This window comes from Achroia grisella, unplaced genomic scaffold (assembly GCF_030625045.1).
Source record: "Achroia grisella isolate CSIRO2021 unplaced genomic scaffold, CSIRO_AGI_Agris_v1 utg2786, whole genome shotgun sequence".
Taxonomy (NCBI): Eukaryota; Metazoa; Arthropoda; class Insecta; order Lepidoptera; family Pyralidae; genus Achroia; species Achroia grisella.
Window position 1 is genome coordinate 2,138,410 of NW_026712766.1, and position 22,831 is coordinate 2,161,240.

A 22,831-nucleotide genomic window follows, 5' to 3' on the forward strand; every position below is an offset into this window, starting at 1 on the left:
AACTACTATACCGATTAAAATTAAATTTGGGACATAAATAGCCTAGACCCTGAGAATAGACATAGGCTACTTTTTATTATGAAAAAAGGGCTGTAAGGGGTTGAAAGGGGGGATGAAAGATTGTATGGAAGAATCGTCATTTTTAAAGCTAAAACGATGTAACTTTTTTATTTGGCTTATATTGAGTTAGGTCATTAAATATTTATTCATAATTTATGCGGACGAAGTTGCGGATACAGCTAGTATTACTATAAATTTCATTAAAATTTACAGTAATATAGATTCGATTCTGCAGTTTCTGCGTGAAAGAGTAGTAACAATCAATGCTTCCACATATATAAACTTTCGCGTTTATAATATTAAGTAAAATTACAGTCAGTATCCGCTTTTTCTGTGATTATTTATTACTAGTTGACCCCCGCAATTTCGTCTGCATCTCACTTACATGACATTTATCATTGTATTTCGTCCAACTTACATAATATCTTTTAAAATTATAGCCAGCCATACAGTGTCATTCCGATGTATAAGCTATATTACTGTAAAGTTTCATCAAAATCCGTTCAGTAGTTTTTGCGTGAAAGAGTAATAAACATCCATACTTACAAAATTTCACATTTATAATATTAATAAGATTATTATTATCATCCGCTGATGTACCATCACTGTTACCGTTATCGATGGTGGGTTAATCCTACAATCGATTAAAAAATATAGTCCAGTGCGTTGTGTACCATAACCGGCGCACTGCATTGTTATAAACATAATGGAAGAGTCATGAGATATTGTATGCTAAACAGATAAACACTGTACTATTAAGGGCGCGTTCTGTGTAAACATATTAACGGCCGCTATTAACTGCGACCGAGCGATGACACGCTAACGACTTAAGGCAGAGTAGCTTTCTTACAATATTTTATTATTTTTATTGTTATATAAAAAATAGCTTATTCCTGTCTTCGTATTCTATATATATATATATATATATAATATATATATATTTATTACTAGCAGACATTACATACGTTACAAAAGTTGTTTTGTCATATAAATTAAAATCGCTATTAAAAAATTGGGGTCGATACTAGAAGGGTGAAAATTTAGGGTTATATGTATTTTATAAAAAATAAAAATAAAATATTTGTCTAAAAAATAAACAAAACTCTTAGGGATATTAAATAGATAGTAGCCGATTCTCAGACTCACTGGATATACGTATAAAATTTCATAAAAAAAGGTCAAGCCGTTTCGGAGGAGTATCGTAACTAATATTGTAATACGAGAATTTTATATATCATTAAAGTAGTGTATTACGTTCTCTCCCTCTCTCGCACACATATATCTTTCTCCTTCCCGTAACGTTCCACTTCATGCATCAACTTATTCAATCCCACATAAATAATGATCTATAGTTTGCACATTACTTAGAACGAGAAAACAGAAGAAAGAAGTACTTCTTCTTTTTTATATATTTATTAATTTTTACAATCTAAATATATATAACTCAAAGGTGACTGACAGAGTGATCTATCAGCGCACAGCCCAAACCACTGGACGGATCGGGCTGAAATTTGGCATGCTGGTAGATGTTACGATGTAGCCATTCGCTAAGAACTAAGAAAGGATTCTGCCCCCAAGGGGATAAAATAGAGGATGAAAGTTTGTATGAAACTTTGTCAATTTTAAACTGACCTTTGGCTGAGACTTTGCTATAAAGCTACTATGACGTAGGCATCCTCTAAGAAAGTATTTTGATAAATTCCACCCCTAAAGGGATAAATTAACGCGAGGGAAGCCGCGTGCAAAAGCTAGTTCTATAGTTCTACATCATTCTCTACTACTGCCTACTCTGTAAAGAACTTTGCATGATGAAAGATAGATTTCGACATTATTGTAAAGGTTTTATTACTCTATTGTCATGATTTTCAACTTTAAAGACTTTTCTACAAGACCCTTAGGCAAAACATAAAAAACAAATAGCCTAAGAGCACAATAAACTACTGTAAGCCTTTTACGTAACATAGCTAATACTTTTTAAGAGGGTTCCTACCGTAAAAGTGTGTCCACAGCGACGACCATACAGCAAAATGAAGTAAAATTAAAGTATACCTAATACATTAAACATTTAGAACCATGAAGTGATTATATTTTTAACAACTTGTTTACTTTATTTACACTTGTCGCTACGGATAAGTAGATAATTAAAAAAATACTATGATTTTTAAACCCATATTTCTATTCTATTTTTAAAAGCAGATTCGATTTTTTATATTACAAATAACCTTCTAAACAAGTGCAGTAATTTGAGAAATTCATAATAACATCAGTCTCGGTGGTCCAGCAGACTTACTCTGTGTCGGTTCGATTCCTCGCAAGGTACAAACATTTATATCCATGATTACGGTTGTTTGTATCGGTTTAGTTATTTTCTATGTATAGTATGGTATTTATAAAAATGTATCTAAAATTTATATTAATTGTCTAGTAACATAAGATCTGCTTAGCTTGGGAATAGATGACGCTGTATGAATTGTCCAGGTTTATTATTATTATTATTTATTATCTATGGTACGAGCAATCATAACGGAATGATTTTAGTCTAAAAATATTATTCATATTATAATTCCGGAACAGTGCATTTTGCAGTGTGATCACAACGCTCCCACACGCAGTCATAAATTTAGTATAAATATATATATATTATGCAATATTTATACTTTGCGAGAATTCTTGGCAAAAGATTCTATTTTGTATCCAAATATTTATGCCAGTGCTTTCTAATAAAAATAGGTTTTAAAAATAATGTTTTGATAAAAATATAACAATAAATTACAGAACATTGAGTATGTGGCAAAAACATTAATGCTCTATCAATTCGGTTGCATTATTTTATACGTTTGTTACCTCAAAACTGCGTCAATTTCTAATCGATTTAGAAAACTTATATTATTTGTGGAAAATTGTGAAAATTATAGTATTCATACTGAATGCAAAAGTCCATATGTTTACGATCACTAGCATATTCAGAATTAAACGTTTACCTTCCGAATATTGCTACCGTTGATACCATAGTAAAAAAATGTATCCTAGCCTCATATGTAAGAATAGAATCTTCTAGAAACTAGAACTTATATTTAAGTACTTTTGGATAATCGTACTTATTTGAATTAATTAATCTACTGCTCATTCGGAAATCTGTCTTATCAACAAAAAGAACGAGAATGAAACTTACGTGTTGCTCTTTTAAATAGTTCATATAACTTTACATTTATAAGCCAAAATATGTGAACACAAACTACCAACTAGAACTAATTCATTAGAGTCAAAATATTAGATAAATTGACTGGTTAAGTAACTAAATAAGATTAAATCAGTCATAATGATTAGAACAGATCAGTCCCTACAAGCAGCACTCATTCACGAGTATAACAGATGAGTCAGCAACCATCACTATGCTCGATCATATTTTAGGGACCCCAATGACCCGGCCCACCACGACATGTTTGCAATTGAAATACATTTTTGTAGTAGCGAATCATCATCATTTCATTTCGGCCTGTCTACACCTGTTCAACTGTTGTAGGTATATAGGCCTTTCTCAATGCCTTCCACCATGTACGATCTTCTGCCTTCCGCATCCATCCACTGCCGGCCACCTTCGTGATGTCGTCGGTCCATCTTGCAGGCTGATACTCCATCGACCCATACGCGACGTCCACTCCGAGTAGTAGCGAATGAAATTGCTATATCGCAATTAGTCGCTATGAATACGTCTTCACGTGTTCGTTTATTTTAATTATACAGCATGATGTTTATTATATAATCCCAGTCACATTGCACAGTAACGTTAAATGAATTTGCTATATCGCAATTAGTCGCTGTGGATATACCTTCACGTGTAAACTTGGCCTTAATTATACAGCATGATGTTTATTACATAATCCCTGTTACATTGCGGCCGACAATGACAGTAACGTTACGTGATGGACCGCAATGATAATTATCACAGATATCACGGTGGGGATGTGGACCGTGAATGCTAATCAGGTTTATCTCGTTTCTTAGAGATGCTTTTCTAGATTATTCTCGATTATTCTATAATAAACCCAGTATGTACATTGTACATATTAATACGTGAAGCAGACTGTAGTATAGTAGACTCCTTTTTCACAGACGGAGTAGTACGGAGCACTTTTCCTTACTAATATTATAAATGCGATCGTAACTCTGTCTGTCTCCCTTTCACATCAAAACTACTGAATCGATTTAAATGAAATTTGGTACATAGATAGTCTAGGCCCTGAGAAATGACATACATTTCAATGCGAAAAAGGGTTGTAAAGAGTTGAAAGGGGAGATTAAGGTTTATATGGAAGTATCGCCATATTTAAAGCTAAAAGGTTGAATTTTTTTGTTTTTTATTTGACGCGGGTGAAACCCAACTGTTTATAAGTGTATAATATGAACGTGGATAGATGAAAAGGGCGAGGACGATCTAAAAAAATGGATAGATTGTGTGAAAGATGATATGAATAAAATGAGAGTATGCTCAGTATGTATATATGACGGCCGATAGACGCCAGGACGATCTAAAATGGATAGATTGTATGAAAGATGATATGAATAAAAGGAGAGTATGCTCAGATATGACGGCCGATAGAGATCAATGGCAGACAATAACATACTGCGCCGACCACAAATAATGGGATAAAGGCAAGACAATGATGGGTCCAGTTCGGGTTAAAAAAGTACCTATGTATAAGTTAAATAATTTTATTAAAGTTAGGCGAGCACCTAACATATTAATTATGCCTAATGGTATCCTCTGAACCACACGATACAGACTTGCATGTCTAGTGTGTGGTTCGCCATAATGTGTATCTAAACTCAAAGGTGACTGACATAGTGATCTATCAACGCACAGCCCAAACCACTTGACGGATCGGGCTGAAATTTGGCATGCAGGTAGATGTTATGACGTAGGCATCCGCTAAGAAAGGATTTTAATAAATTCCACCCCTAAAGGGATAAAATAGGGGATGAAAGTTTGTATGAAACTTTGTCAATTTTAAACCGATCGGAATGAGACTTTGCATGCATAAAGCTACTATGACGTAGGCATCCCCTAAGAAAGGAAACAAAAGGAAAGCCGCAAAAACTATACCTAATTAATAATAATACTTCTTAACGCGAGTGAAGCTGCGGGCAAAAGCTAGTTAAATATAAAAGTGTTTTATTGGCTAATAAAGTTTTTTATTATTATTATCTTTTCTCTTTCTTTCTCTTCCTTTACAAATTTAAAAGAAGGTAATACTCACTTACACGGGCCTTAGCCAAGTGTGCGAGAGGTAGTGCTGTATGATGATATTATTGAGGAGGTCAAGAATTTTCGAGCGACAGGTATTTAGTATTGTAGCTTTTTGTTGAATATAATTATTATTATTCTCTTTTTCACAGGTTAAGCTGGAGATTAGTACCGAGGACGGGACATGCCAAGTCTCTCGTTACTTCATTTTGCATGATGGTTCATTCTGTGGCATGTAGGAAGCGACAGACTATTGCACATGTATCTAAGATAACAGCCTTTGAAATGAAATGAAATGAAATGAAATTTATTTATTTGCGTATTATACAGTTAGATATTATAATATGTCCAGGTAATAATATTATTGGCAACTGTTTAATTGCCCCAATTTACGGGCATGCAAATTTTGGATATATTAAAATTTGTAGTGGAATGTAGATTAGTTTATTTAATTTCAGATCGTCTATTGCTTTATGTAGTGTCTTAGGAATAGTTCCTGTAGATGATAATATTACTGGTATTATTATAACTGTATTTTGGTGCCACATTTGCTTTATTTCTTCTGCTAACGGAATATATTTTTGTAATTTTTCTACATGTTTTTGTTTTACATTATTTGTATTGGATATTGCTATATCTATTATTATTATTATAAGTAAAAGAAACTCTGTGTTTTATTTGCTAGTAGTTCATATATTTATGATGGGTGCGGAGTATCCGTGCCATTCCGTGCTACCATACCTGACTGTTGCCGTCCGCATCGTGAGTATCATGACCGTGGAGACATAATTAATCTATATTATATGTAGGTATGTTAACCGAAGGTAAGGTTCTATAATACTCGGTGGTCTCGCTAGAGCACAACGCCTTACTTCCGATGGTCGCGGTTTCGATTCCTAGTACGATACAAACATTTGTATCAATGAGTACGATTGTTTGTATTGCTCTGGATGTTTTCTATGTATACATTTTTTTAATGGTTGATAATGAAATGATTCACCCGCCTGCGCTAACGGTATACGCTGGCAGTGCACCAGGGGAGGATGATAAGGTCAAGTCAGTTAGCCCATCGTGTGAAGTCATTAACCACGATTAACAAGACATGACAACCATTAACCAGGAATTAACCACGATGGTTTTCAGGGGGAACCGCGTGGAGGTCGAACCGACATGATACTGTGCTAGAAATAAGTTACTATTGTAACAATTACTTACAATCCCAGCCTTTTTTGTATAATATAGATGTATTTCCAAAAAAATGTATTTAAGTATTTAGCTTCAAACTAGATGGCGCTATGGGTGTGTCCTGAGATATTATAACTACATACATATGTTGACACCCGACCCTCACCGCAGCAGACCGCACGAGTGTGGCGCTAGCGGCTCGTATGACGCATCATGTTACGGCCTACCAAGGTCCATTTATTACATGGAACTGACATAATTATATTACGTACAGACAGACTAACTTGTATAGAAGTTTTGCACTATCAGATTACCTCAGTGTTATATCTTCTCGATCCTTACTAATATTATATATGTGAAAGTAGGGATGTTTGTTACGTTTTCACGCAAAAACTACTGAACCGATCAACATGAAATTTCATAAACATGTTCTTTGAGGAATTAGAATGAACATAGGATACTTTTTACTAAAAAACAAATATTTTTTATTTAATGGAGTCAATGCGAGCGAAGCCTCGGTTAAAAGCTAGTAATACGTACTAGCTTTTACCGCTTCTTCGCTATCTCACGGGAAAGTTTGTGAATATGTATAGATAGATGGATTCTTGTTACTCTTTCACGCAAAAACTACTGAACTGATTTTGACTAAACTTTACAATAATATAACTTATACATTAGAATAACACATAGGCTATAATTTAAAAAGATATTATGTAAATTGGGCGAAATATAATGGTAAATAGACATTTACCATTATATTTCGCCTATTAAATTATACCCTTAACCCCTTAAAGCTAAAATTTTTACAAACTTTAAAATATAACTGTAAAATGTCATATATGCTATAATTTAAAAATATATTATATAAATTGGGCGATATATAATGATAAGTGTGATGCAGACGAAGCGTTAATGTTCTATAAAATTCAGTATACAAAATATCATGACCGTAACAACGAACGTCCGATGCCAGTTCAATAAACAAAATAAGACATCATATTATGATAGAAATGTTGGCACGTCCTCATGTGCGTTGAAATTATGACATTGTTGGGTACAGGCCAAACCTGAAACCCTTTTAAAACGCTTAGTACCTACCTTGAGGTGAGATAAACAAAAACAAATGTCACCTTTATACGTAATTATATATAGAAAGAAAGAAAAACATATATATATATAATCTACTAGCTGCCTCGCACGACTTCGTCTGCATCACATGCATGTGAGCGTATTGAGTAGGTCTGAGAATCGACCAACATCTATTTTTCATCCCCCTAAATATTAGGGGTAGTCCACCCCTAATTTTTTTTTTATTTTAAGGCAAAACAACGTTTGCTGGGACAGCTAGTATATATATATATTTTTGTCGTTGTAGTTTACTATGCTAAAATAGACACAAAAGCTCATGAATTTATCACTCAGCTACATCTAAATCCTTTGTGCCAATTTACTAATTTCTGACTGCCTTTTCACAAAAATTACTTAATATTATGATTTCATATGGATTACAAAATAGAAAAAGCAAATATCGGAACGAAGTTTTGTGGAAATGACCTAAAATCATTTAAAATGAAATTTAGGTCGATTCTAGTTGTTAATTGGGCCAAATTCCTCAATATTTTACAAACTGACAGCGTTCTTTACTGTGCTTATTTGATGTCACTGCGAGAATTAGAAGATGTACCTAACATTCTGTCCACCCTGACGGGACTAAGTAGCGGAGTTTGAAATGGGCCAGCACAATAGATCTATGTAGGTCGTAGTGCTACAGGTCCATGCACCTGGCAATAGCCTAAACAACCCAATAAAAAAAATAAAAAAAACATTCTGTTTCGTTCTTCCAGGGCACGGTTACATACATACATATATCGGGACAATACACATAGCACCGTCTAGTCTCAAGCTAAGCAGAGTTTGTCGTATAGGTATAGGCACTAAGATATCTATATATATAAATAAAATTGGAGTGTCTGTTTGTAATATTGAAGTAATCGTTTTTTACTACATGCATATGAATATAAATACGGTACATACACCAAAATAACATTTTTTACAATTTTTGTCTGTTTGTTCCGGCTAAACTCTGAAGCGGTAGGACCGTTTTTGATGGGACTTTTTTTGCCAGGTAGCTAATGTAATAAGGAGTAACTTAGGCTACTTTTATTTTAGAAAAATAAAGTTAAATTCCACGTGAACATATATACATTTTTTGTAAATACATACATAATATAGATAGAAAACACCAGTTCAATGATGTCTTTTTAATGTAATTAAAATGGCAAACAAGCTGACGGTCCCACGTAAGGGTAATCGGTAAACTGCGACGTTTATAAATATGAACAGCACTACGGACATCAAGCTATCATGTGACACTCGTGATACCACTCGTGCGTGGCAATGATTTAATGGCTGGAATGGCAATTCCTGGTTGGTCGATATAGACCTGGGGGTCGATATAGACCACTTTGGGAATCACTGATTTAGATCATAGTTATATATATATAGATACATTATTATATACATAGACTGATATATATCATAGTATATACAATACTGACCACGAGTGAAAGCCTGTGGTGCGGGGGCGGCGGCGGGAGCCTTGAGGGCCGCCGTGATACGATGCATTGCTCTTTCTGTGGACAAACAATCGATAAGCTATGAGAAAAAATAACTACTATAATTAATTATAAACTGTACAAATAAATAAAATTCAGAATTTTTCATTTTATTTCTGCATTTACTTCTATACTTATTCAGCATCGTCTCCTTATCGACTAACGTCTATAATCTCTCCGAATGTTTGTGAAAAATGCACTTTACTGATAAGACCAGCTTTTGTACCTCATTACTCTAAATTCTAATCCTTATAATTGGAGTGTCTGTTTGTAATTTTAAATTAATAGTTTTTATATATACATTTTTAAATAAAGAATTAAGTTCATACATACTATAAAACAAAGTCACTGTCGCTGTCTGACCGTCCCTATGTATGCTTAAATCTTTAAAACTACGCAACGGATTTTGAAGCGGTTTTTTTTAACAGTTAGAGTGATTCAAGAGGAAGATTTATATGTATAATACATTATACACCGTCATAATGTATAATAGGGCGAAGCCGGGGTAAGTAGCTACTATATTATAAATCCTAGTACAACACCATTATTTATTTTTTTAAATGTCAAGTGTTTGATATTGAACTAAACGGCTTGACCGATATTTATGGCATTTTTGGTGTATATCGAATATTGTAATAGGTCGTAGGGTTTTTTTTATGTATATACCTAGGTGAAAAGGGCCGTCCTAAAGCAGAAATAATTTACATTGAAAAATAACGTCTGTTACAATGAATATAGATAAAATAACGTCATTGTGCATATTTTAGGTTTGACTATAAAATTACCCTATTTGGGTAGAATTGTAAAATCAACCTGTGTTGTTAGAAACAATAAACCGAAATTTTAGAGAGAAAATTCAGCACTATCAGGTATATAACAAATACCAATATAGACCCACAATTTGGCCGGAAGGGGTCTAAGTTGTAGGTGGGATGCTGACCCTTTCATCTCCCACGCAGACACGAGTTCGAACGCGATTCTATTCTGTTTACTTGGTTACGTGGGCGTACCAGTCAGGACCAGACCAGGACAATCATTAATTGAATTACTTTCAACTGAATTTCTTTCTTCGAACTATTCCAACGCAATTTTCTTTGAAATAGGTGATAATTTGCGAAAGTCCATTTCATCACTTAATGGATGGATACTATTTCGTTTGATTCCGCTACCATTGGCATGTGTGAGTCCACAAACATTCAGTTTGAAAACCTGACCACCGCTACTGGAAGCTGTAACGCTGAACAACATTTACTTAGAAGAGCAAGACTGTAGTTTGTTGATTGTTCTTATTCGTGTGATGAGGCTGCTTTCCGAATGACCGGTAGAATAAAAAAAATATAATTGAGTTAGACAAATTCAGCTAAAATAATTGTTGAGCTTTATCAATTTTTTATAATCCCTTCTTCGAGGCAACAGACAAGGGCAAAGGGAATTTATAGTCATGTGGACTGCTGACCTCATGACCATGTCAGCTTGACCTCCACGCGGTTCCCACTGGAAACCATCATGATACATTCCCGGTGAACTTGTCACGGTGGGCTAACTGACCTGATGTTCATCTTATTGTCCTGCCCCGCCAGCGTAAGCCGTTAAGAGCAGCGGGTGCAACATTACACTTACATCAATTTAAAAAAAATGTACTAACCACATGGACGGAGAGCGTCGGCGCCGACTTCCCAAGCGCCGACCGGCGCATGCGCACGAGGTTTGTATTGCGTGACGCCTTGCCCGCATCTGTAAAAAAACAATCCCATTAAAACATAAAGTACAAACTGTTACCACTGTCATCCAATACGGGTTTTTTTTTAAATGGGTAATAATTTTTAAAGTGACTCTAATTGTTAGACGTAATTATTATTGACACGTGTCCACGGATTTGTTAGTTTTAAGTCGTATATAGGTATCGACTTAGGTTTGCAGTAGATGGATGGACATATTGGAATGGTGCACCAACCTAAGTTAACGGTATACGCTGGCGGGGAACCACTGGAGGATGATAAGATAAGGAGCAGGTCAGCTTAGTTAGCCCATCGTGGAAAATTCACCAGGAATTTATAACAATGGTTTATAGGGGGAACCGCATGGTTTTTTTTATGGATCATAATGGAATGGTGCACCCGCCTGCGCTAACGGTTTACGCTGGCGGGGCACCAGTGGAGGATGATAAAACGGGCATGAAGTTAGCGGTTAGCCCATCTTGGCGTGCATTCCGTTATAATCCATAAAAAAAGACAACTCGGCAAGGGATAGACCTACCGCTGTCTCTCGGAATAATTTTTGGTTTGACATCGGTGTTAACATATAACTTAAAATTGAGTAATTCTCCTGTGAAGGAAACAGATGAATTACTCAATTTTAAGTTCTATTTTATTTCAGTCAGATTTGAACTCACGACCGATTGCTCGTAATTCAGAGTAGTAAACCACTAGGCCACGACGTTCTTAATGTTATGAACTATAATTATATCATTCGAGTTTATGACGCTAATGTTGTTTTGATATTTTATTATGCTAATACAACTTGATAGCTCGTACTCAAAGCCGTTAAACTATAAGTATGTTGTTAAACTACAATAATGAATAACAACTACATTTAAATGATATTTCAATTTAAATAATTAAGTACTAATTACACGTTTAATAATAATAAATAGCACTAGACAGTTCAAACAACGCCATAAACTGTACAGCTTGTGTTATGGGTACTTAACAACTGATATAATAATAAGAATAATAAGTTACCGTCTCCTCGTCCTATTCGAATTTTTGTAAGGTTTGGAAAATAATAATAATAATAAAAGCTAAGAGAGTGAGAGGATGATAATAATAACAATAATAAATTTATTTGTAGATTTTGGGTACATACATATATGATGTTATACAAAAACATGGCCCTTGCATAATCTAAAAATATATAATAAAAATCGATAATTTAATTAACTTTAAGATTTGTACGTTTGATAGCTTATATCAAGCGTACAAATCTTAAAGTTAATTAAATTATCGATTTTTTATATAATTATTAATTATTGTATATGCCAATTTGTATCTATATAAATCTAAATGTCATAAGGTATAATTTATCATTTTAGGATTCCATAAGCTCTTTAATTGAGTAAAAACACTTGGAAATACGTACATATAGCACGTATATACATGCATAATATACATAGATTAGTAGCAACGCAGTTTTTTTTTTACTACGTCTTTGGCAAGCAATCATAAAGCCGATCTGATGGTAAACGGTTACAGTAGACTATGGAGTCAAGAAACCTCAACATACCCTTCTTGAAAACAGTTTACCCCGATTATACAAACATTACATTTTTACATAATATAAAAAAAAAAAGATTTACTAAAATCATATCAATAGGACATTTTAGATGCATATGAACGTCAAATTTTTTATATTAATGTTTTTCCCTACCGTCCAGTTCAGTGTACAAATTCAATTGAGAAGAAACTCAACTAAATATTTTTTTTTAAAGTCAGTTTATATACATTGTACACTTATATAGGTGTCTACATCTAACATGAACTGTAAATCCCATACATAAACTACTATTGCCACGCACGTCATTACAAAATTATATCAAACTAGCTGTTCCCGCGATTTCGTCCGCGTGGAATTAAACTTTATTTTTCTAAAATAAAAATAACCTAAGTTACTCCTTACTTACATCAGCTACCTGCCAAAAAAAATCCCGTCAAAATCAGTCCGGCCATTTCAGAGATTAGCCGGAACAAACAGACAGACAAAAATCGTAAAAAACAGTTATTTCAATTTTACAAACAGACACTCCAATGTTATTTATATGTATAGATGTATCGCCTTTGTGTATCTACTACGCCATATATACCGCGTACGGTAAACAAAATCATCCGATATAACAGTTTAAAACTGTTTGGATGTTCTAGACTTATTAAGATCATTTACCACCGAAGTCTCAATGTCTGTTTGTCTATAGGAGAAACCTCATACGAGATTTTTGGCCTTCGGTACGGTAGGATATTTTCAACCCAGTCTAACCAGGGGGAAGGGGATTGTTAGTAATGTGGACTGATGACCCCATTACTAACAATGTTATTATATGGTTCCTGGAAACCATCGTGATAAATTCCTGGTGAATTTGTTACGATGGGCTAACTGACCTGACCTCATGCTCATATTATCATCCCCCACTGGTGCCCCGCCAGCGTAAACCGTTAGCGCAGGCGGGTGCACCATTCCATTATCATCCGTTAAAAAAAAAACCCAGTCTACCCTATCTTATTATATAAAATTCTTGTGTTACAATGTAACCCGTTTCGGACGAGTATGGTACTCCTCTGAAACGGCTTGACCGATTTTTATGAAATTTTATATGCATATTCAGTAGGTGAGAGAATCGGCTACTATCTATTCTTCATAGCTCTAAGTGATAAAGGTTGTCCCTAACATTATTATTTTTTAACACGATTTTTTTTTATACTTGTGGCATTAAAAAAATTTGTGGCTTTAATTCAAAAGATCCTATACTATATCCCAGTTACACAAACTGGGATATAGTATAGGATCTATAGTATAGAACTGTAAGAGATTGCAAGAACGCCTTTAAAATTTCATTCAAACGACTATGTACTCTATTTTCAGTGCCCAATATTGTTTTAATATTATAAATGGTCGCCCAATGATCTATATTCAACCATAATGAATTTAAATTATAAGTTTGAACATTATTAAGGTTCTATTGTTAAAGACTATAATCCTATGCGTATGTGTCAAATACATGGTAGTGCATGTAATGTTTTTTTTTTTTGTTTTAATGTATTACGCATACATAATTTAAAAAAAAATTGCATTCTGCACTATTCTCTATATAAACTATAAGCGTGCGAAATTTCATATTTCTTCGTCCGCGCAATTTCATAACAAACCTTCTTTGTGTTTTTTTAATAGCATAGGGAACAAACGAACTTGCGGCTCACCTGACGGTAACTGATTATATTACCGTCGGCCATGAGCTCCCACAACACTAGGGGAATTGCAAGTGCATTGCCGGCCTTTTAAGAAGAATTAAGTTCTTTTCTTGAAGGTTTCAATATCGTATCGTATGTTTGGAAATACCATTGCTGGGAGGTTGCTATTGCTTTACGTATTAATATTATGTATGTATTAAAAAAAATTGGTATCAATTGTCTAGTACCCATAATACAAGCTTTACTTAGCTTGGGACTAGATGGCGCTTTACGTATGGATAAAAATATTAGAATTCCGACATTTCTAATCGAATTTTGGTATGTCTTTGAGTAGGACATTTCTAAGTCTACACTAAGGAGTTGCATAAACTACCATTAGACGTCTCTGAATGCCGCTTCAAGTCATGTCGACTTGTACAAATAAATTACACTGAATCTTATTAATATTATAAACACGAAGGTTGTGAGTACGGATGAATGTTTGTTACTCTTTCACGCAAAATCTACTGAACGGATTTTGATGAAACTACAGTAAAATAGCTTATACAGCAGAATAACATATCTTATTAACATTTATAAATGCGAAAGTTTGTGAGTATGAATGAATGTTTGTTACTCTTTCACTCAAAAACTACTGAACGGATTTTGATGAAACTTTACAGTAATATAGCTTATACATCAAAATGGCATATAGGCTATAAATTTCACGCGGGTGAAACCACGGGCTCAGCTAGTAACTAATAAAAAAATGTTGGCTACAACGATTGTGACACACCTCTGCCTCGCCCAGAATAAAGTTTAAATATAAATAAAGTCAAGCAAAATACCGCGTCAAACATTCTAAACATGATAGGAATCCCAGTAACACATTTAGATCAGCACGTTTGGTACAAATATTTGATCAAATCTTTAATCGCAACATTCAAATGAGGTAAGGTCAGTAACGAGGGAAACTAGTTTTTAAAAATATGCATATGCTGAAAGTAGTCGTTACACATGGAATTGTCTGCTTTTTTTTAAGATATAAGGTCACCTATGTGTATATTTTATTCATACAGATTATATTGCACAATGACAGTAAATAATATAAATACAATAAATATCATATTTTACGATATGTATGTATGGTCGCGATATGTATGTATCTACAAATATATATATATCTATTTGTATCAGTTATCTACTACCAATAAAACAAGCTTTAGCTAGCTTCACTTGAGTTTAGATGACGCTGTGTTTTGTCCTGAGAATATTATTATTATTTCTTATTCTTCTCTGTGGTTAATAGTACATTTTTTTTATTAACTTTGCTTATCGTTATTAATTCAACTTATAACAAAAGGATTTGTTACGAGCATGAAGTCATATGGCCTTAGGTACACGGAACACTTCATCATCTCATTGGTCAAACCAGTAGTTTGGGAGTTACGAGGAAACGAATTAACATGCATACTAACACACTAATATCGCACCCATTCATCTGTTTCACAGCTGTCGAATAATAAGTTATTGTTTCTAGAAAAACCGGTTCCGATTCGTATGACCGTATGTGTCATCGAGAGTGACTGCTTGTCTATAGATCAATTGTTTTTCTTCTTAATGGAATAGTAACCTCATTGCTAATCAGGTCTTTACTATGTCAGGTCTCCACACGGTTACCCATGGAAACCATCATGATGAACTCCTGGCGAAACTCTCACGTCGGGCTAACTGACATGACCTCATACTCATTTAACATCCTTCACTGGTGCCCCGCCAGCGTAAACCGTTAGCGCAGGCGGATGCACCATTCCATTATCATCCATCTGCTGCAATTTCAATAAAAATAAATATGACGTGTTAAAATTCCGTGTTTTTTTTTAATTGTAATTGTACGTATAAATATGAGCATAGCATGAATTTGGGACGCATTATCGATCTTTAGGAAACTTTAAACAAGTTTCTTGCTCATTGTTCTTGTGATGAGTCTGCGTACCGAATGAGTAGTGGAATAAATAAAATAACAATTCGAAAGTGGTTACATTAAGTTTATTTGAATAAATATTGTTACTAATTCCATTAATACACCCATTTTCCAGAAAATTCAAAATAATATAATATAAATATCTCTATTATATTGGCATACTATTACCACATATCGCTCAACATCCCAAACAAACAAGAGAAATACGTAAGCTCAGCGCGTGTCCAAATATTTCATGTCTATGTATTAACATTTTTTACCACAAAATGTGGGATAACTATAGAAACCGACCCCCCAGATGTACAGGGGAATCCCTCATCTGTATCTGCATACACCACTATCATCTACATAATCCTCCTGGGAAATATCCCCAGATTAATTCAAACGGGGATCGAAATTACGACGGCATGAGCCGAGGTTTGAAACCCTAACGGTGCCCTCAAACTAAAGTCATCAGGTAGGAGTTGGTCTTCAGCTGCTCCATAAGTCCTTTGCGGGTTTGGAGTGCCATCTACACTCGCCCCTATATCATTTCGTGAATCTTGAAAGGCCAGCTTCGGCCAACAGCATGTAGTTAAAAAAGAAGTATTTATTTTTATGTGAGTGGTGCACCCGCCTGTGCTACGGTATACGCTGGCGAAGAATTAATGGGGAATGATAGCATGACTATAAAATTAGGTTAGTTAGCCCATCGTAGCAATTTCCTAAGAAATCCGCATTCGTTTCCAAGGGGTGGTGTGGAAGTCGACCTTAGATGGTGCATTAGTAGCAATGGGATGAGTAGAAGGGTACTGTTAGTAAAGTAGACTAAAGATCCTATTGGCAGCTAGGTTGGTAGGTAGGTAAGTACCAACCAGTTAGGTTGACCTACACGCGCTTCCCCTTAGGTACCATCGTGATAAATTTCTGGTAAAGTTGCAATCGTGGCAATCTGACATGACCTCATGCTCATCTTATACTCCACTGGTGCTTCGCCAGCGTAAACCGTAAGTGCAGGCGGTTTCATCATTCCATTATCATCATTTAAAAATTGGGTTCTGTAAACTCTATTATTAACTATCAGCTCGCCATGCATCATGTGCCAGTCGTGATAATCTAATCATACCCAATCTTTCTTGTAATTTCAACGGTTCGATTACAGCACATATTTCAAAACGCTTGAATTACAGCTTATCTTTCAAAGCAACATAACATTATCATGTGACCAATGTAAAATCGCCCATGCGATGGTAATCCGTAGGACTAAAATGCAATGCCTGCCCATCCTCTAATGTCACTGCTCTATTACTTATTCCACCGAAACCAAGCTTGCAAACTGCTCGGCTACTGAAATAGGTGAGACGAGGTACCCACTCAGATGACATTATACAACGTGTATCTCGATAACCTGGTATTGCTTTAGTAAGTTTTAAAAGGGCTTTAGTGCTTATGTCTGCTCTAAACATTAACCCTAATTTATATTGGCCTAATTTCTCGAGTTGTATTACCTGTTTACGTTGCCTACTTACAGAATGAGGAAAGTGTTGACTCATTAAATGTGACTCATTAATTAGAAAGATCTTTGTTTTAGCCTGGTATATCTATACATATAAATAAAATTGGAGTGTCTCTTTATAATATTGAAATAACCGTTTTTTACTGGATGCATATGAATAAATATGATACATACACCAAAATAACAATTTTTACCATTTTTGTCTGTTTGTCTGCCTGATTGCTCCGGCTCATCTCTGGAACGATTTTAACGAGACTTTTATTGGCAGATAGCTGATGTAATAAAGAGTAACTTAGCTAATTTTATTTTAGAAAAATAAAGTTAAATTCCACGCGATGTCGCGAGTACAGCTAGTACTTACTAAATATTAATCATTCGTGAGGTTTCATCAGAAATATATATATACTTGACTCGTTGTATAATTGCTTGGTCGCTGATATTTGAAGCAAAATCCATATGTTCGTTAGTATGAAAAATATATTAGTATGAAAAAAATAACGATAATTATTGATCCTAATAAGACTTGACAATCATGAAGTCGGGCATAGACTATTTTTTATCTCAATAATATCCTGGAATTAGATCAGAGGTCCATTTAACCTGGTGTACTATCTTTACATAGTATACAACAAAGTTGAATCCGCTGTCTGTTCGCTTACAGCTGTTAAATTACACAACGGCTTTTAATGCAGTTTTCAGCAATAGATAGAGTGATTTAAGAGGAAGGTTTACATGTATAATATATGCGTGTTATAGTATAGAACAAGCCGAGAAATTCAAAGATTTGTAATTCACCTGTCCTGGGACGGGTCTCTAGTAATATAAATAAATAATCCTGGACAATTAACACAGCGCTGTCTAGTCACAAGCCAAGCGAAGCTTGTGAGCTACTAGACCACTGATATAAATACTAAGATATTTTTTTTTTTGTAAATACATACACAATATACATAGAAAACTCCCAAACTAAACACAGACACAAAGAACTATATTCAAGAAAGCAAATGTTTGCACCGTGCGAGGAATCGAACCCGCGACCATCGGAAGCAAAGCGGCGTAGTAAACCGCTAGACCACCGTAGCCGTCAAATATAAGTCATACATAAAAACGTACGTGGTTAATTCCTCTTAAATCCTCCATTATGCGCTTTGGATGGCCGTAACACATTATTATAATAATAATAAGTGTGGAAAAAAACCAGCAAAAGCTGAAAGTGACACGAATGAGAATAATAATAATAATAATAATTCTGCCAGGAGTAAGTTGCCATCTCCTCTCCTTAAGAGGGGAGATGAGGAATTTTTTTTTATGTTAAAAAAATAATAATAATAATAACCTAAAACACTACATAAAGCAATAGACGATCTGAAATTAAATAAACTAATCTACATTCCACTACAAAATGCTTCTTAGATACATGTGCAATAGTCCGTTGCTTCCTAAATGCCACAGAATAAATCATCACGCAAAATAAAGTAACGAGAGACTAGGCATGTCCCGTCCTCGGTACTATTCACCAGCTTAGGCTGTGAAAAACGGATAATAATAATAATAAAAACATTTATTCAGCATTACAGTACTCTTATTTACTTTAATTTACTATCTATCTTATTTACTATACAACTTAAAAGCTAAAACATACTTGTAACGCTGAAGGTGACTCCCATTCTTTCTTTCTTTCTTTCTTTCTTTCCATTCAGCATTTATACTGTAGTATAGTTACAGCTTACAGTAAGCTTGTTTGTCATCTTATGAAACAACAAAATACCAGACATACACGTCAGAAATCTGAAATTACATCAGTAACGGCGGAGTGCTGGAAAAATAGCGTAGATAAAATCGTACTGGTACAACGTCAGTAAATAAATACTGACAGATCGTAATCTGTGCTGAGGTGGTTCGCAAAAAAAAGTATTTGGAAGCACGCCCGAGTTGTCTGCATTGTTTTCCGTTAGTATTAGTTAAAACGTGCCAAACATTTGTTTCAAACACGCAAATGCCTACAAAATCTTTTATCGACGTAGAATATGATAGAAAATCATTTATTCAAATAAACTTAATTTAAGCTCTTTTGAATATTTATAGTTATCATTCTTTAATCTACCGCACATTCGGAAAGCAGTCTCGTCACAAGAAGAACGAGTAAGAAACTTGCGTGTTGCTCTTTTAAATAATCATTGTAAGTTTGTATTTACATTTCGAAACGTGCGAATACAAACCAGCGACTTTTACTAATTTATTAGGATCAGATATTAAGTACACAATAGGATTAAATCAGTCGTAATGATTAGAGCATTTTAGTCCCTAATAGTCCTACTCGTTCACGAAAACGACGTATGACCCAACCATCACTGCGCTCGACCATATTTTCGGGAGCCCAAAGACCCGGCCCATTAGGCCGCCACATGTTGGGACATTTTAGTGAGCATGACTACTCAATCCACTCGACCACGTCATAACTACTAAAAATTGCCATATGGTAGTTATAGTATTTGCACTTTACATACGAATGCATGCGGCAATCAATACCAAGCCGATACGCTATCATATTTCAAGAAAAAAAATATTATCATAATTTCAAGAAAGCAATAAGAAAAAAAACATAGCATATAAAGCAGACATCAAAGTATCCTATCTGTGCATAGCATGATTCGCTTGCACAGAGTAGACTGAGTACTAATGACTAAAGAGCAAACATGTTCAAACATGCAAATCATTATCATTACATAGTATAAAACAAAGTCGCTGTCGCTGTCTGTCCGTCCCAATGTAAGCTTAATCTTTAAAACTACACAAGGGATTTTGAAGCGGTTTTTTTAATAGATAGATTCAAGAGGAAGTTTTATATGTATAATACATGTACACCCGGGCGAAGCCGGGGCGAGTAGCTAATCTATCAATATAACTTCCTCCATTTAACAAATACTTCGTAACCCCCTTGAATTGTCCATAAGAGTCAATGTAAAATATACCTTTACATTGCGAACAACCTTTTTATACCGAATTTTTAACTATCAAACCTCAACATAATCACACACAAACAAGATTTGTTACAACGAGGTTACACTGTATTATGTTTCTTAAGGGTAGGCAACGCGCACGTGACCCCGGATGTGTCGGGCGTCCATAGGCTACGGTAACCCTTTATCATCGAACAAATACTCTAATAGACTACTGCTATTGAGTAAAAACAACATATGCTTGACTAGGGCCCTCACAGGACATTGCCAATTAAACAAATATATCGCAAAACTAGGCCTATGCACAACAAAAATCTGCAGATTTTGCCAAACTGAAGAGGAAACGCCACTACACATCCTATGTGATTGTAGCCCACTCATGCATAAACGAAATATCTCCTTTGGAAAATTTACACTCTTTCCCGAGGAGATAAAACCCATGGCTCCTAAGAATATCCTTCAATTCTTGTCCCTGACGGGTCTAGGTAGCGAACTCTGAAAAAGGGCTATCTACGAAGGTCGCAGTGCTACAGGTGTAACAGTCACCTGACAATAGCCCAAACAACCCAATAAAAAAACTTTATCATCCGATAATAATAATAATATAAGGACAATTCACACAACTCCATCTAGTTCCAAGTTAAGCTAGCTAAAGCTTGTGTTATGGGTACTAGTTAACTGATACAAATACATAGATATATATTTTTTTCGTAATACATACATATTATACATAGAAACACCCAGAGCGATGCAATCATACTCATAAATGGAACCCGCGACCCTCGGAAGTAAGACGGTGTGCAGAACCGCTAGACCACCGAGGCCAAATCAGACGACCGTATGATTGCTTGCGACCATCATAGTATAAAAAAAACACTTGAGTAAACTTTATCATTCAAAAGAATCGTAATAATCGGCAAGGGAAGTCATCGGTTAAACAAAAGACTTTAATTTTGAATTTAGTTGGCAATAAAAAATCCTATAATTTCAAAAACCTTGACCGTAATATTTCAAGGCTCAGTCCAATTTTGTTACATTAAATTATCACGCCTACTCTAAATATCAAAACACAACTTACCAATTTGAGAAGTCGGTTAACATCTAAGTTGTGACCGAGGTCAAGATTTGCATACAAGATTAACTGGAACGTTATTACTCATTATGTTAAACACTATCGAAAACGGATAAGCATCAAAACAATTAGATCAACAATTGGCAACATAACCTCGTGTTGAGTAAGGTTCGTAGGTTCAATCTGTCTGCGCGTTTTCTATCTATACAAATATATAAAATTCAAGTACCTGTTTGAAATTACAAATTAAAGAAAGTATGTATGTGAATATTATTAGTATATTATATACTAGCCGTTACCCGTGACTTCGTCCGTGTGGAATTTTTTTTTTACAAATAAACAACATTTCTAAAATAAATGTAGTCTAAAACGATGCTATCTGCGAGTGATATTCCCATCAAAACCGGTCGAGGCATTTCGGATATTAGGAAGAACAAATAGACAGACAGACAAAAATTTTAAATATGTATATTTATTTCATCTAAGTACCGTATATATAAAATATTTTATATTATATATATTGAAAAGCTAATTTGAATTTTAATTACTTCCAATTTAATTTATTTTAATTGAGACTTCAGTTTTATTTATTTTATCAAAAGTATTAAAAAAAGTATTTCTGTCACTCATTTACTATCCATAACACAAACTCATTTCAACTTGGGACAGATGGCACTGATTTTTTTTTCGGTCTATAATGCTGTTGGCCGCTGCTAGCCTTTACAGCTTTTCCGGACGATAGGGGGCGAGGACAGATTGCACTCCAAACCAAAGGAAGGACTTATGGAGCAGCTGAAGGCGAACTCCCGCCTGACGGATACGACTTTAGTCTGAGGACACCGCTAGGGGTTAGAACCTCGGATTAGACCGTCGTAATTTCGATCCCCGTTTGAACTGAACAGGAGATAGATCTAAGAGATGGTGCTGTGTGAATTATACAGCATATAATATATAATTATACTGTTATTATTATTATTCCACATACGGTATAAATATCAGCACACAACCCCTACTCACCCATACCTGTAAATTAACCTTGAAGGTACTAGGAAACTTCTAGCAAATGTCATGCTCCGATGACGTTAAAGGCTGTATGATGAGCTCTACAGAAAACCTTTTTTTATGACTATCTTTACATAGTATAAAACAAAGTCGCTATCGCTGTCTATTCGCTTATATCTTTTAAATTTCGCAACGGATCTTAACGCAATTTTCAGCAATAGATAGAGCGATTCTAGAGGAAAGTTTATAAAATTCAAATTCAAAATATCTTTATTC

At 34.7% G+C, this 22,831-nt stretch overlaps 1 protein-coding gene across 1 annotated transcript in view; it reads right to left on the reverse strand.

The window, feature by feature from the left end:
- Positions 1–22,831, reverse strand: part of LOC131843129 (microtubule-associated serine/threonine-protein kinase 3) — a 78,717-nt gene that overhangs the window by 38,703 nt on the left and 17,183 nt on the right. Inside the window, 2 exon segments of the mRNA XM_059191732.1 lie at positions 9,049–9,123; positions 10,751–10,839. Of these exon segments, the coding sequence (XP_059047715.1) occupies positions 9,049–9,123; positions 10,751–10,839 (164 nt within the window).